The sequence below is a fragment of the Schistocerca gregaria genome, chromosome 2 (assembly GCF_023897955.1).
Source record: "Schistocerca gregaria isolate iqSchGreg1 chromosome 2, iqSchGreg1.2, whole genome shotgun sequence".
Classification (NCBI taxonomy): Eukaryota; Metazoa; Arthropoda; class Insecta; order Orthoptera; family Acrididae; genus Schistocerca; species Schistocerca gregaria.
The window spans coordinates 1,031,345,226-1,031,362,139 of NC_064921.1; the positions used below are offsets into that span (position 1 = coordinate 1,031,345,226).

The window sequence follows — 16,914 nt, forward strand, 5'->3', positions numbered from 1 at the left end:
CACTTCAAGAAGAATATAATAATTCCAATCCCAAAGAAAGCAGGTGTTGACAGATGTGAAAATTACCGAACTATTAGTTTAATAAGTCACAGCTGCAAGATACTAACGCGAATTCTTTACAGACGAATGGAAAAACTGGGAGAAGCCGACCTTGGGGAAGATCAGTTTGGATTCCATACAAATATTGGAACACGTGAGGCAATACTGACCTTACGACTTATCTTACAAGAAATGTTAATGAAAGGCAAACCTACGTTTCTAGCATTTGTAGACTTAGAGAAAGCTTTTAACAATGTTGATTGGAATACTCTCTTTCAAATTCTGAAGGTAGCAGGGGTAAAATACAGGGCGCGAAAGGGTATTTACAATTTGCACAGAAACCAGATGGCAGCTATAAGAGTCGATGGACATGAAAGGGAAGCAGCGGTTGGAAAGGGAGTGAGACAGGGTTGTAGCCTCTCCCCAATGTTGTTCAATCTGTATATTGAGCAATTAGTAAAGGAAACAAAATACAAATTTGGAGTAGGTATTAAAATCCACGGGGAAGAAGTAAAAACTTTGAGGTTTGCTGATGACATCGTAATTCTGTCAGAGACAGCAAAGGACTTGGAAGAGCAGTTGAACGGAATGGATAGTGTCTTGAAAGGAGGATATAAGATGAACATAAACAAAAGCAAAACGAGGATAATGGAATGTAATCGAGTTAAGTCGGGTGATGCTGAGGGAATTAGATTAGGAAATGAGACACCTAAAGTAGTAGAGGAGTTTTGCTATTTGGGGAGCAAAACAACTGATGATGGTCGAAGTAGAGAGGATATAAAATGTAGACTGACAATGGCAAGGAAAGCGTTTCTGAAGAAGAGAAATTTGTTAACATCGAGTATAGATTTAAGTGTCAGGAAGTCTTTACTGAAAGTATCTGTATGGAGTGTAGCCATGTATGGAAGTGAATCATGGACGATAAATAGTTTGGACAAGAAGAGAATAAAAGCTTTCCAAATGTGGTGCTACAGAAGAATGCTGAAGATTAGATGGGTAGGTCACATAACTAATGAGGAAGTATTGAATAGGATTGGGGAGAAGAGAATTTTGTGCCACAACTTGATCAGACGAAGGGATCGGTTGGTAGGACAATTTCTGAGGCATCAAGGGATTACCAATTTAGTATTGGAGGGCAGCGTGGAGGGTAAAAATCGTAGAGGGAGACCAAGAGATGACTACAATAAGCAGATTCAGAAGGATGTAGGTAGGAGTAGGTACTGGGAGATGAAGAATCTTGCATTAGATAGAGTACCATGGATAGCCGCATCAAACCAGTCTCAGGACTGAAGACTACAACAACAACAACATGGTGGTCAAGCTGCTAAACCACTATATACCAGCTGCGGATGTACAAGGTTCAATCCCGTATGGGGTACAGACTTTTGATGCTTACAGTCCCTCCACAACACCACCAGGTACACTCACCCTGCTAAAGATGAATTCCAAGTATCTTTTCCGGTGGTATAAAAACGGGCAGGGTGATGGGCCAGCCAACCTCCCCCTCCCAGCCTCGCGGTGAAGATATTCTGCAATCTACTTCTGGCCAGACCAATAGCCCAGTCATGGACTTGTGCTACATACTGTTCCTTTATCTGTATTAGAAATAAGAATAGAGTCTTGTTTGATATCAAGTCCCGGTAATCACGCAGCAGTAAAACAGTTGTTCCACATAGAAAGCAAATAGGCCTATATAGAAAGTACGAAAGTGAAAGGTTATAAGTAGCCTGTTTATGTGTTTATATGTTGGCAGCGCGATATACTGCTTTAATAACAGCGTTGTGTGCCCTCTGTAGGAGGCTCTGTAGCTGGTCAGACTCAAAGTTGTTGTAAGTTAATAGTCAGCAGTGATGGAAGTTGGAGGTGAATAGCCAGCAGTGATGGAGGTTGGAAGTTTATAATTACCAGAGATGGAGCTTAGAGGTTTGAAGTATTAGTGCAAGCATACGGTCTGGACGTGTGTCCGTCATAGAGCTTTAAAATTAGTGTCGATTATATAATTTTTTGGAACCGGATGTCACATTATTGTAAGTGTGTCATGAAATGTATAGGCCTTTGTTAGGATTTCTTCTAATTCACGGCCATTCTTTTGTGTTAATTATTTGAGCAGTCAGATTATGTTTCAGTTATATTTGTTCGGAATAATTTTGTAGGCCAGATATGAAATGATAAAGACAAGCAAAGAGACAGTACGTTCAGTTTTACTCAGCAGTTTAAGCAGGTTCACTTGTATTCAGTTTCACTCAGCAGTTTCGGAATTGAATTAAGAAGTTTCACCTTCCCAGTTATTTCAGTCCAAGTAAAAAATTCTTATTCTGAAGTTTCAAGGTGTACCACGTCAAACTAACTGAAACTACTTCGAGTGTCTTTTTACAGAAGAATGTTAAAAAATGAGTGGGGAGATAAATTGCGAATGAACGTCTGTCTGACAGCTTTAGCAGTAGAGGGAACTGGTTAATGCGAAATCTACAACGTCATCCAACGTCATCCAACGGCAATCAACTTCGAGGTGAAGAACCAGTAAAAGCGAATAATTGTAGATAGAGATAAAACTTAGAATACGCGCGAGGTTGGAAGAGACGAAATTGAAACATCACTTCTAAACAAAAAAAGAGGAAAAACCTAATGCTAAAAACTCCGAAGCACGGTTAAAGATATACAAATATACGCCTCAAGACCCTGACGACAAAGAACCATCACATCAAAAGTAATTAATATGTCCTTCAGCTGGCCCATTATGCCCTTTAATTTACTGATAAAATGTGCCGAATTCTTGACATACGTATATCTGAAGAAGATGTGTACCTGGCTTCCACCATGGGATGATAGCAACAGCGGACGACGGCAGTCGACAATGACTAATTGTGTTCGCGTTTTCAAAACATGTGACATCACACCACTGCGCGGAAGCTGGCGGAAGCGAAATTTTGCTCTAGTCAGTAAGAAGCCAGGGTGTGGATCGGACATTCAACAAAGCTATGACCCCCTTGAAAAAAAAATGGCTCTGAGCACTATTGGACTTAACATCTATGGTCATCAGTCACCTAGAACTTAGAACTACTTAAACCTAACTAACCTAAGGACATCACACAACACCCAGTCATCACGAGGCAGAGAAAATCCCTGACCCCGCCGGGAATCGAACCCGGGTACCCGGGCGCGGGAAGCGAGAATGCTACCGCACGACCAACCCCTTTGAAAATGCCCTCTGCAGATGAGGACGAAACGCCGGGTTTTAATGCATTCGACTCAAGTCGATAGGAGAACCTTCTTTTTCTGAACTTTTTTTTTCCTTTGAATGAATGGGGCATTTTTTCCTGTAAAGATGCATTAAATTGTTTAAGCCTTCTTGTTCCGTGTAGAGCACTCGCACTTCAGTTGTTGGCAGTGTCGCGCGGAGTGGCCGCACGGTTAGAGGCGCCATGTCACGGATTGCGCGACCCCTTCCACCGGAGGTTCGAGTCCTCCCTCGGGCATGGGTCTGTGTGTTGTCCTTAGCGTAAGTTAGTTTAAGTAGTGCTTAGGTCTAGGGACCAATGACCTCAGCAATTTGGCCCCTTAGAAATTCACACACATGGGTTGCCAGTCCCCAAGTGTCAGGATCGCCATGTTGTATACTTTCTTTTGTTTCCTTTGTGTTAATGGGTGGCTGGTGTCGGTCTTCTTGTGCTTGCGTCCTTTCAGAAGATACTTCATATAAACACGTTTCATCTGCGAATATTCTTACATAAAAAGAAGAAAGACATGATAATGATAAATTTTTATTCTGGCCATAGCAATGACGTGATCGTAGTGTCATTTCCTTCACTTTCCATACGTTTTAAAATAACTGATGAGATTTATCCCCGTTCTACCGGCTTATGTAGTGATCTCTGTTGTCAGATGAATCAAAACGGTTACAAATCATTGTCCACAGTTTACATTTGTAAAAACTCATCCCATTGTTAAAAGCGGTTCAGATCGCCAGTAAGAACTTGATGTGTGACGTTTGTTATTGTTATTTTTGTACCCTCTTTTTTTAAACTGTACCTTATCTTTGACTCTGTAAGGTGTGAATCATATACATCAGTGGTTTGTCCCTGTATGTGTGGCTTGTTTTTAAATCTGACCGGAAACTAATCAACCTGCGGTGGCTTCGAAAAAAGTTTACATTCATTATCAGAAAGTTGTCCATGTATGTCGTCGCCTCTGCAGTCCTGTATGTTTAAGTCGCTTATTTTCCTTTATTTCATTCGGGACCAAGATGCTTATGTTGGGATTTTTCCCTAGCAGGAGATGGAAGAAATATGTTGAATAACGTTTACACAATTCTATTCTAGCGTTTTGTTTATTGGAATGTTTGTTCCTCTCTGATAAATTTTAACAATACCCGCGTTTGACGGTCTTTTTGGCAATTCACCATTACACTATTTGAAATGACAAGGATGTTCATAAACATTACGTTATGCACTTTTATTTTAATTGTAAGACAATGGTGCAATATAATTTATTTTTATTTTTTAGGAATACTTTATCTATTTCTTGTGTGGTGTCACCGCCAGACACCAAACTTGCTAGGAGGTAGCCTTTAAATCGGCCGCGGTCCGTTAGTATACGTCGGACCCGCGTGTCGCCACTATCAGTGATTGCAGACCGAGCGCCGCCACACGGCAGGTCTAGAGAGACTTCCTAGCACTCGCCCCAGTTGTACAGCCGACTTTGCTAGCGATGGTTCACTGACTTCTACGCTCTCATTCGCCGAGACGTTAGTTAGCATAGCCTTCAGCTACGTTATTTGCTACGACCTAGCAAGGCGCCAGTATCCGTACTATTGATATTGTGAATCATGTACCATAAAGAGCGACGTTCTCCATGAATGGATTAAAGTTAAGTATTCCACGAGTTACGTCCGTTTTTCTCAATTCTAATTCCCTTGTCATGTTCCAGACCTCACGCCAGCCTGCGTGAGCTAAAACGCGTGCATTTCGGCCTCCTTTAGGAACACGGTTGGCTCTCCTGCCAACCACAACTTCTTGCATGTTCGTTAGGGCTACTGTTTAACTCATTTAACTCTTCCTCGCTTATTAGGTACAAGTCATTCTCCGAAAAGTCAGTCGTTTCTCAGTTTTTAGTTACGCTGTCATTATTCTGGGTAGTTATTTTCTTTCTTTCTTTCTTTGCGTGACGCAGATGCGTTAAAAATTAGAATTTGAGGAGCTTACATTTTTGTTTGGAACATAATCTTTGCCCAGACTCGAACCATCATCTTTGTTGTTCCATAATCCATTGTTTTTCACGCCCCGCCCTCCCGTATACCTTTTTCTTCAAGTTTCACACGTAGTGTGTGAATCTGGAAAGCTCAGAGAAGCAAATAATAGTAAACAATCGAAATACATTCAGTTTTCACATTCAAAAAATAATGGGTTAATGGTTAATAAACCTAAGTCAAATGGAAAGAAGTTAGGAACGTGCGAGTGGGTTGCAAGATATACGGTGAAAAGACTAACTCTGACAGACAAAGCTGCATCTCGAGAGTAACATTAGTTGAGGATACACAATGAAACAATAAAGCAAACTTAATGATTGTTGAAATGAAAAGCATCTGTAAACAGACTCGTAATGTTCAAGTAATAATGTTCAACTCCCGTTTATATATATACTCTTTTTAGTTTATGCTTCTAAACACCGGTGAAAGCCTCTTACCTGTACTCCTCGATGAACTTGCATTCTCAGAGGCTGACACAAGCAAACGTAATATTTTTGCTCCAGGAGAAATGTGTATAGGCCCCATTTGTAACCAAAAACTATCTACAAAATGAAAAGTAACGGGTAATTTTTACATGAAAGGTTATAACATCATTCTTATATCGCCAGATGGTTAGCTGGGTAGCTCCCATTCCATCCGCTAGTCTTGTAAACTTCCGCTTACAGAGAGTTGCTTTACACCTCTATATAAAGCGTATTCCACATCTAGGATATGATCCTAACTCGATTTTACAAAAATACATAAATAAATAAATAAAAAGTAAAAACAAATAAATAAATAAAAAATAACATAAAATGGACATAGTATCCGTTATCTCCGGGGGGCAGACATACACTGAGGGCAAAAAAAATGCACCAAGTAAGAGTTGTGTGACATAAACAAAAGTTGGTAGGCGTGTTCCGACATCTGAAAGATGATGTACGTTCAAATTTCGCGCCAGTCGCATAACAGTGGCGCTAGTAGCGCCACTATGAGGGTGCAAATCAGGTTCGTTTTAAATACTCGCTGTAACGGCCGTGAGCGTTAGTTATCTTTGAGATTGGACGTGGTGATTTGAAATTAGTCAAGAGTGCCCTTAAGGCGACAAGACGCCTGTATTAACACCTCACAGAGTTTGAACGAGGTCGTACAGTAGGACTACAAGAAGCTGCATATACCTTCTGCGATATTGCACAAAGACTTGGCAGGAATGTAGCCACTGTGTATGATTGCCGGCAGCGGTGGTCACAGGAACGTAACGTTCGCAAGAAGACCAGGCTGCGGACGGCCACGTGGCACTATCGAGAGGGAAGACCATCGTGTTCATCACATGACTCTGACGCATCGTACTGCATCTGCAATTTGAGCAGTTGATCGCACCACAATGACACGAGAGCTCCGAGCCAGATGTCTTTTAGCGTGCATTTCACTGACCCAACCACCATTTGCGACCTCGTTGGTGTCAAGCGAGAGCGCATTGGAGGGCACGGTGGAGATCCGTTGGGTTTTCTGACGAAAGCTGGTACTGCCTCGGTGCTAGTGATGGCCTTGTTTCGGTTAGGAAGCCAGTTGAAGGCCTGGCAACTGCCCTGTCGGCTCGTTAGACACACTGGACCTACACCTAGGGTTATGGTCTGGGATACTATTTCGTATGACATCAGGAGGCCTCTTGTGTTTATGCCGCGCACTCTGACTGCAAGTTCGTACGTCGGTCTAGTGATTCTGCCTACTGTGCTGCCATTCATGAATTTCATTCCAGGGAGTGTTTTCCAACAAGATAACGCTCGCTCACATAGCGCTTTTTTAACCCTCCATGCCCTTCAAAGTGTCAACATGTTGCCTTGGCCTGCTCGATCGCCAGTTCTGTCCCCAGTCGACGCAAATGGAAAGTCATCAGACGACAACTCCAGCGTCATCCACAACCAGCATTAACCGCCCCTGTGTTGACCGACCAAGTGCAACAGAGATGGAACTCCATCCCACAAACTGACATACAGCATCTGTACAGCACAATGCGTGCACGTTTGCATGCTTGCATTCAACATTCAGTTATTAATGTACCTGCATTTCACACATGGGCCTTGCCGCCGTGGATTCACCGGTTCCCGTCAGATCACCAAAGTTAACCGCTGTCGGGGGTGGTCGGCACTTGGATGGGTGACTATCCGGGCCGCCAGGCGTTGTTGCCATTTTTTGTGGTGCATTCAGCCTCGTGATACCAACTGAGGAGTTACTCGACCGAATAGTAGCGGTCCAGTCAAAGAAAACCACCATAACGACCGGAAGAGCAGTGTGCTGACCACACGCCTCTCCTACCCACATCCTCAGCTGAGGATGACACGGCGGTCGGATGGTCCCGATGGGCCACTTGTGGCCTGAAGACGGAGTGCTACTATTTCACCCTTGCAAAGGCTTATCTTGCGCTTCCATTAATCTCTAATCTTGCAAAGTTAATTACTTAAATATTTCACCTACACAAATGTATTCCAGAAATTTCATTACTGTATATTAAATGTTTTTTGGTTTGCGATTTCCTTTCAGTCAGCGTAAAATGACTTAGGCAACCTCACAAGTAAAGACAATCGAAATTAGTTGCAGATGGGAAGTTACACATTTTAGGAACTTGTAAGTTTACAATGGAGTTTTAATTAGAAGGAATCACCAGCTACTCGACTCAGGCAAATAACACGAAACAAGACCCCGGGAGTAGACAACATTCCATTAGAACTACTGATAGCCTTGGGAGAGCCAGTCCTGAAGAAACTCTACCATCTGGTGAGTAAGATGTGTGAGACAGGCGAAATACCCTCAGACTTTAAGAAGAATATAATAATTTCAATCCCAAAGAAAGCAGGTGTTGACAGATGTGAGAATTACCGAACAATCAGTTAAATGAGCCACAGCTGCAAAATACTAACTCCAATTCTTTACAGACGAATGGAAAAACTAGTAGAAGCCGACCACGGGGAAGATCAGTTTCGATTCCGTAGAAAGATTGGAACACGTGAGGCAATACTGACCCTACGATTTATCTTAGAAGCTAGATTAAGGAAAGGCAAACCTACGTTTCTAGCATTTGTAGACTTAGAGAAAGCATTTGACAATGATGACTGGAGTACTCTTTCAAATGGCAGGGGTAAAATAGAGGGAGCGAAAGGCTATTTACAATTTTTACAGAAACCAGATGGCAGTTATAAGAGTCGAGGGACATGAAAGGGAATCAGCGGTTGGGAAGGGAGTGAGACAGGGTAGGGTTTTAGCCTATCCACGATGTTATTCAATCTTTATATTGAGCAAGCAGTGAAGGAAACAAAAGAAAAATTCGGAGTAGGTATTAAACTCCATGGAGAAGTAATAAAAACTTTGAGGTTGGCCGATGACATTGTAATTCTGTCAGAGACAGCAAAGGACTTGGAAGAGCAGTTGAACGGAATGGATAGTGATTTGAAAGGAGGATATAAGATGAACATCAACAGAAGCAAAACGAGGATAATGGAATGTAGTCGAATTAAATCAGATGATGCTGAAGGAATTAGATTAGGAAATGAGAGAAAGTAGTAAAGGAATTTTGCTATTTGGGGAGCAAAATAACTGATGATGGTCGAAGTAGAGAGGATATAAAAAGTAGACTGGCAATGACAAGGAAACCGTTTCTGAAGAAGAGAAATTTAACATCGAGTATAGATTTAAGAGTCAGGAAGTCGTTCCTGAAAGTATTTGTATGGAGTATAGCCATGTATGGAAGTGAAACATGAACAATAAATAGTTTGGACAAGAAGAGAATAGAAGCTTTCGAAATGTGGTGCTACAGAAGAATGCTGAAGATTAGATGGGTAGATCACGTAACTAATGAGGAGGTATTGAATAGGATTGGGGAGAAAAGAAGTTTGTGGCACAACTTGACTAGAAGAAGGGATCGGTTGGTAGGGAATGTCCTGAGGCAACAAGGGATCACAAATTTAGCATTGGAGGGCAGCGTGGAGGGTAAAAATCGTAGAGGGAGACCAAGAGATGAATACACTAAGCAGATTCAGAAGGATGTAGGTTGCAGTAGGTAGTGGGAGGTGAAGGAGCTTGCACAGGATAGATTAGCATGGAGAGCTGCACCACAACAACAAGAACAACAACAACATGCATCGCCCTTACTTACGTGCACTCCAGGTGCAAATATATAAGTAATTATATTAACGCACCGGTAAATAAATCATATGCAGTCATAAAGTAAGGGAGATACCATAACTTGAAGTAACAGATTTGCAGCAGTTCGTTCTGTCACTGTGGTGCCAACTGCTGCTCAGACTGCTGCTGCAGATGCACTACGATGCACCAGAGCCGTATGCTGAAAACGATGGTGTTTCCTCTCGGTAGCGCCAAGTGGCCATCCGGGCCCGGTCTTTTTGCAACGGTAGATTATGATGACCACCGCTGCCAGTAATCATGTACATTGGCTGCATTCCTGCCAAGTCTTTCTGCAATATCGCAGGAGGTACATGTACCTTCTCGTAGCACTACCACACGACCGCGTTCGAACGAAGTGATATGATATATTTTCATCTTTGTTGCCTTAAGGGCATTCTTGGTTGACATCAACTCACCACGCCCAATACCAAAGGTAACCAACGCTCACGACCATTACTGCGAGTATTTTAAACAAATCTCATTTGGATCCTCATAGTGGTGCTACGAGCGTCACTTTTACGCGACTGGAAACTTTCGGATGTAGAAACACGCCTACCGACTTTTGTTTATGTCACACAACTCCTTCTCGGTGTTGAGGATCTTTTTTTTCGTCAGCGTATATTATTCCACTACCGAAGGTGTAAAGATATAATTTTCTAGCTGCTCAATTCCCACAATAGTTATTGAAGGCTTTTTACGTTACAGGTTCCTGGCAGAGATGCAGCTTAAAACCGTTGCGGCATGGTTGCTCGTCACGACAGCAGTAGTTTCAGTGGCGGCCGCAGGGGAGAGACACAACCCGTCCACCATGAGCAAGAGCCTCTTCAACCGCGTCTTGGACCACCTCTCCGGAAGAACTATCCGTGAGTACACACCGGTGTTGCGCATTTATTGTAGAAACTCCTTTCTGTCAGCGACACACTCCTGCAATGCTAGGCGTAGTATCGACAGCACCAACAGCGCAGTTACACCAGGTTCGTTGTAGTGTAGAACTAGTTACCGTGAACCGCTGTACAAATTTTCCAGCTCTTTACCTTGCCATGGGAACAAAAAACATCATCATTTTACGGAAACTGATTTACTCTCCAATAACTTTCATCATTATGCTTCTCGAAACAATCCACATATATGGATTATTACGTCTGTGATTTTTTTAGCGCTAGGTAACGCTGGTGGAGAGTTCCAGCATTATGACTATGGTATCTACTGAAGCTGTTTCTGCTTCAAGGATGTTACCAGCTTTGCTCTCAGTATTGTCGCTACCGCTGCAAGTTCGTACAACCAAGTTGAATGGTTATATCACAAATTAAAGTACTTCCAGTTGTTTGATGAAAGTTTGCTGCGTGAGTGCGTAACAATCTCGTCCCTAAACAACACCTTTTCGTTGGCTCATATACAGAGTATGTCCTAATTAAAAGACGTAACTGGCGCCAGCAATTGCGGAACACAGTGTATTGCTTGGCAGTGGTCGCCACAATTTCCGGATAGTGTTTGCCTAATACAGATATTTAGAATATCGTTCTTTTCTTTTAGTTTTCATTCTTTGCGTGTCTTAAGTGATTTAAAGCCTACGCTCAGCGAACATCTGTTTGTTATTGGAGTTGAGAAAAAATATTATACTGTTGTGTAGAGAATTTTACTGTACTGAACGTATTGTACGACCTGCTTTGGACACACAGGAGTGAAGATTTTATGACCGCGATAAATAATATAACAATAATACATCCTCTATAATGTTTGACTAGGCAGTAGCTTTTGAGGAGGAATCATAATGTATTCTAAGTTCATATAAGTCATGAACATACAGGGTGAATCACCTAAAATCTGCACCGTAAGTGCTGCGAAAATTGTAACTCTTATTGATGTGCGGTTTTCACAAAATGGATTGATAGGCAGGGACTAGTATTGTTAGCCCATCAACAGATTGTAATAATGCTTAGAAAGTATACTTTTTGTGCAAAGATACACTGTTTTAAATTGAACAATGCCTATTGACATTAAGAAACTAACAGTAGGGTAAATTGCAACATCTGTGGTGTTTGTTCCAGAAATCTAGTGCAAGTCATTTACGAGATAGCGTGTTTTGAAAAATTCTCATACCGACACCTGTACAATATCTGTGGCGTCAATACACGCGTCCAGTCATGTATGTACTGACTGCTACCCATGTACTAAAACATCAGTGGAGATGTCGAAGCAGGCTGCAGTAACACGTAATTACATTTCGTCGGGTGTAGTTGATACGTCCTTACAGACAAGAACGGAGCGTATTTCCCTATACCAGGGGTTCCCAACAAAATTTTCTCGAGGACCCCCTCATCGAGCGTGATTGGTACCTTGTCATATCACAATATCAATTACCTAAAAAGCCAAATTAAGACCTTTTTATACATTTTCTATTTTTGGTACTTAGAAAAAACATTGACACATTAATTATTGAGAAATCAGCTGCAAAGAGGCAGCGCGCGCAGTCTAACGGCATACAGCAGAACTATTTGCCTCTATCTAATTCTAGTTTTGCGCTAGAGTGTGCTAGTGTCAGTTGGCTCTAGGAAGGCGGTAGACGCAGAAGTTAGCGTTCGCTAAAACTGTGCTCATGCAGTAAGCGACCAAAACAAAAAATCTGTTATCATACGAAATATATTTAAAATACTTTTTATTCTAATAGCATCTTGCGGACCTCTCTGGCATAGCTCGCGGGCCCCTGGGGGTCCCCGGACCACCTGTTGGGAACCGCTGCCCTATACTCTTCATACCCCTTGAGCATGTCGGCTTTTTCTGCATCGTCCACTAACAACCTACTGCTTGGCCTGTCACAAACTAACTGACTAGCAACTAGCAGTGCGCTAAGGGAAGACATAAGCATAGTGTTAGCAACCACGCAGGCTGAATAGCACGAAGTAGTTTCGGGGTTGGAACTTTTAAAAATACGATATCTCGTAAGCGACTCGCACTAGAATCATGCAAAAAACACCACTGACATTCTAAGTTACCCTACTTTTAGTTTATTAATGCCCATAGGCATTGTTCCATATAAAAAGTGTATGTTTGCATAAAAAAATACATTTCTAAGTATTATTACAATATGTTTATTGGCTAACAATACGAGCTCCAATCAATGCATTCTGTGAAAACCACACATCATAACACTTTCCATTACCGCAAAATTTGCGCTGCAAATTTTAGGTGATTCACACTATATCCGTCCTGATAGCGCCAAGGATTGGAAAAGATATTATATTTGAGCGTGTTATTGTACTATGAGTATGTTCTCAATACAGTGTTCCATTATTTTGATAACCTCTTTACTGTTCCGTGTATCCCCAAGCAACTGTGCAGTAAAGCTGGAATCTTCCGTAATTGCTGCCTTTCAACTTCCTGACGTGTGGTGTGTCTCACTTGTGCTGCAGTGGACGGGCTGGCGCGCAAGCTGACCAACCTGACAGACCGCCCGATAGACATCTCCCGGCTGGCGGAGGGCTACAGCCAGCGCATGCACAAGCCGCAGAGGCTGCTCGGTCTCCCCGCACTCGATCCCCTCCGGATGGACAGCATGCCGCTCAACTTCGACAGCGACATGGCCAAGTAAGGCTCTCTGACTTTTTCTCCCGGCCTCACTACGGTCGGTAAGGGTCTACCTTCCACTCGGGAATAGATTTGTCTTTTAGTTCTTCAGAAAAGAGTTACTCGTAAGTACTTCTGAGGCATCAAAAGGCGATGGCGCGAAAATTACAAGACATACAGAAAAGTCACATATCGCTGGATAAGGCATCCCTCCAAATTTCGATTCGCGATAGAAGCTGTGGCATAGTTGCAGAGCGTATCACTATGTGGCAAGTGTGCCAGGAAATGGGGACAATGCATCCACTGCGAGCTGTCACATCAAACTAGTTCCCGACTTCAGATACGCAATCCAATGAACAGATTTACAAAATGGGCTACGATGCACTTTCCTGGAGTAGAGACGCCACTAAATTACATTCAAGTATTGATCTATGGAGTGTCACAAACAGTGCCCACATTGAGCACGTGCAGTGTGACTTCAAAACCTGATCTATCCCGTGACGTGTGCTGGAGCCATTTCTGAAACCCCGGAGATACTTAGGAAAAATTCTGTACATTTCATACAACCAGCTGTTGTCGACCACGCCGTCTGTATTTGACAACGACGTATGTATAATGCACTAGTTGAGCACGACATCGACTTTACTCTCTCACACATCAAATAGAAATACTCTTAAACATACACTAGTAATTAATGTCAAATAATTAAATTAAAATCCGAATGTTATACCTTAGGTTCAAAAATGGCTCTGAGCACTATGGGACTTAACATCTGTGGTCATTAGTCCCCTAGAACTTACAACTACTTAAACCTAACTAACCTATGGACATCACACACATCCATTCCCGAGGCAGGATTCGAACCTGCGACCGTAGCAGTCGCGCGGTTCCGGACTGAGTGCCTAGAACCGCTAGACCACCGCGGCCGGCATACCTTAGGTGTCTGGTTGGTAGGTTCTGAGAAGAACCATGTTTAAGCCAGGAGATCTGTAGTAGATAAACCTGTCTGCCAGCAATAATGTCATACAGAAGCTAAGTGGTACCTCATGGGCAGCAAGAGCTACGACACAGCGGTGCGCTGCCTTAGGGCTGGTTTATTGTGTTGCTGAATACTGTGCCCCAGCGTGGCTCAATGGCACACATGTGAGAAAAATTGACGTGGAGCTAAATGCAGCAATGAGGACAATAACAGGCTGCATCAAATCTACTCCTCTATACTGGTTACCACCTCTAAGCGACATTGTGCCACCAGACCTCCGAAGACAGAACGTCCTCCTCAAGGAACTCCAAAAATTACTTCAAATCCCCCTGCTTCCAATGCTTTCTGACGTTTCTGCACTCCGAAAGAACTGATTAAAATCTAGACAGCCATCTGTTCTACTGACAGAATCGCTACAGGCAGCTACTTTCAGTATCAACAAAAAGTGGACAGAAATGTGGAACACTATTGCCCATGAGGAACATTTGACCCTCCAGAGACCTGACACAAGTATGAAACTAACGCGGCTTGCCTGGAAAACAATTAATCGGATCCGCACAGGCCACGGCATCTGTGTTGGAAACTTCTACCGATCGGGAAGCGCTTCCTCTTCTCAGTGTGACTGTGGAAATGAACACCAGACGATCCATCGCATTGTAACAAGCTGTAGCCGAAGAGCCTACCATCGGAACTTGGAAGATTTCTTTGAAGTGACAGAGGCAGTCCTTGAAGGTGTCGACAGATTAGATATAATTTATAGACTTATTTTTTAAATTATAAATTATAAAATTAATATATTTTGTAAAATTTTGTAAAACTATGTAATCCACAATTTCTAGTCGCTGTTCATATGTAATACCATACGCTAAATAAATAATAATAATTAAATTATAATAAATTATAATATAAATAATAAATAATATAATATAAATAATAAATAATAAACTGTAATTATAATAAATTATAACCAAGCGTTTCTACATGGTTTCTTTGGTTGTATGGCAAATGCTGCCGTGGAAATCCCATTCCAAAAGTTTCCAATCGGCACTCTCTTCTGACCTACTACCACCTCGCCTGCTTCTTATTGTTGTTGTGGTCTTCAACCTAAAGAATGGTTGATGTAGCTCTCCTTGCTAGTCTATCCTATGCGAGCTTCTTCATTTCTACGTAACAACTGCTGCTTACATCCATCGGAATCTGCTTGCTGTATTCAGGCCTCGTTTCCCTCTACAATTTTTATCCACAACACTTACCTCCAATACCAGTTTCATTATTCCTTGATACCTGTATATTGAGATGTGTCCTGTCAAACGGCCCATTCTTTTTGTCAGTCTTGTCTTAAATTTATTCTCCCTCCAGATAGATTTAGCACCACCTCGTTAGTTCTGATTCAAACAATTGACCTTCAACATTCTTTTGTAACACCATACAACAACATTCTTCTTGTTTAAACTGTTTGGTTTGTCATATATACTTCAAAAATACGCTTATCGGCGAGAACATTATGACCACCGACCTACTATCGATATAAACTCGTTCAGGCGATAGCAGCGTCACTGGCGAGGAACAACTGCTAATTAGACACACGCAAAGTGAATGTAGTATAATAGGGAAGGCACGCGGTGTATCTCAGTTTGAAGCAGGGCAGACTGCAATGGTCCAGAGGCCGCCACGAGAAGTTTGGAACCTTTACGATTTGTACGGCGTTTGAGGAGAGCTGTGTTGTATGTCTTCAACATGTGGCGAAACAAAGGTGAAAGTACATCCAGACCCCATTCGGTTGGGCGGTCACCTCTCATTATAGATGTAGGACACTGTAGGCTGGCCAGAATCGTAAAACAGGACAGGCGGCGAACGTGGCGGAACTAAGATTAGACTTCAGTGGTGAGCAGGGTACAAGAGTGTCTAAACACATTGCACCGAACATTCCCAACGATCAGCTACCGCAACCGACGACACATGCATGTGCCAATGTTAACACCACGACATCGGCAACTACGACTAAAATGGGCAAGTGACCATCGGTACTGGAAGTTTGCGCAGTGGCAGAGCATTGGATGGTCTGATGAACCCCGATACCTCCTTCCTCACGCCAATGGGAGGGCGCTAATCCGTTGTCTTCCAGGGGAACAGCTCCTTGACACCTGTACTGCGGGACGGAGACAAGCTGGCGGGGGCTCCATTATGTTCTGGGGAACATTCACATGAGCACTCATGGGTCCAGTGTAGCTCGTGCAAAGCACAATGACGGTCGAGGAATATCGTACATTGGTTGCAGACCGTGTACACTTCTTCATGTCGATCATATTTCCCGACGGCAGTGGCATTTTTCAACAAGATAATGCGCCATGTCACAAGGCCAGGAGTGTGATGGAGTGGTTCGATGAATACATTGACGAGTTCCAATTGCTGTGCTGACTCCCCAACTCGCCAGATCTGAACCCGATGAAACACATCTGGGATGTGATTGCGCAGGGCTTCAGAGTTCATCGTCCATCTCCCTGGAATTTATGGGAATAGGTGACTTGTGTGTGCGGATGTGATACCACCTCCCTTCAGCGACCTGCCAAGGCCTCATAGCTTCCATGCTACGATGCGTCGCCGCCGTTATGCGAGCCAAAGGTCGGCTATTAAGTTCAAATGGCTCTGAGCACTATGGGACTTAACATCTGAGGTCATCAGTCCTCTAGAACTAACCTAAGGGCATCACACACAGCCATACCCGAGGCAGGATTCGAACCTACGACCATAGCGGGCGCGCGGTGCCAGACTGAAGCGCCTAGAACAGCTTGGCCTCAACGCCCGGCGGCTATTAGGAAGACGGTAATAATGTTCTGGCTGATCAGCATACAAGGCTACAATCAAAACACATGCTACCAGAAAAGACTTCCTAATATTTAAGTTTATAATGGATGTTGACAAATTTCCA

The 16,914-nt window shown here is 42.9% G+C and overlaps 1 protein-coding gene across 1 annotated transcript in view; it reads left to right on the forward strand.

The window, feature by feature from the left end:
* The window catches only part of LOC126335552 (uncharacterized), a 134,721-nt gene that overhangs the window by 86,914 nt on the left and 30,893 nt on the right, over window positions 1-16,914 (forward strand). The window contains exons 2-3 of the mRNA XM_049998954.1: window positions 10,148-10,305; window positions 12,853-13,027. Coding sequence (XP_049854911.1) covers window positions 10,148-10,305; window positions 12,853-13,027 — 333 coding nt within the window. The remainder of the gene's footprint in view (window positions 1-10,147; window positions 10,306-12,852; window positions 13,028-16,914) is intronic.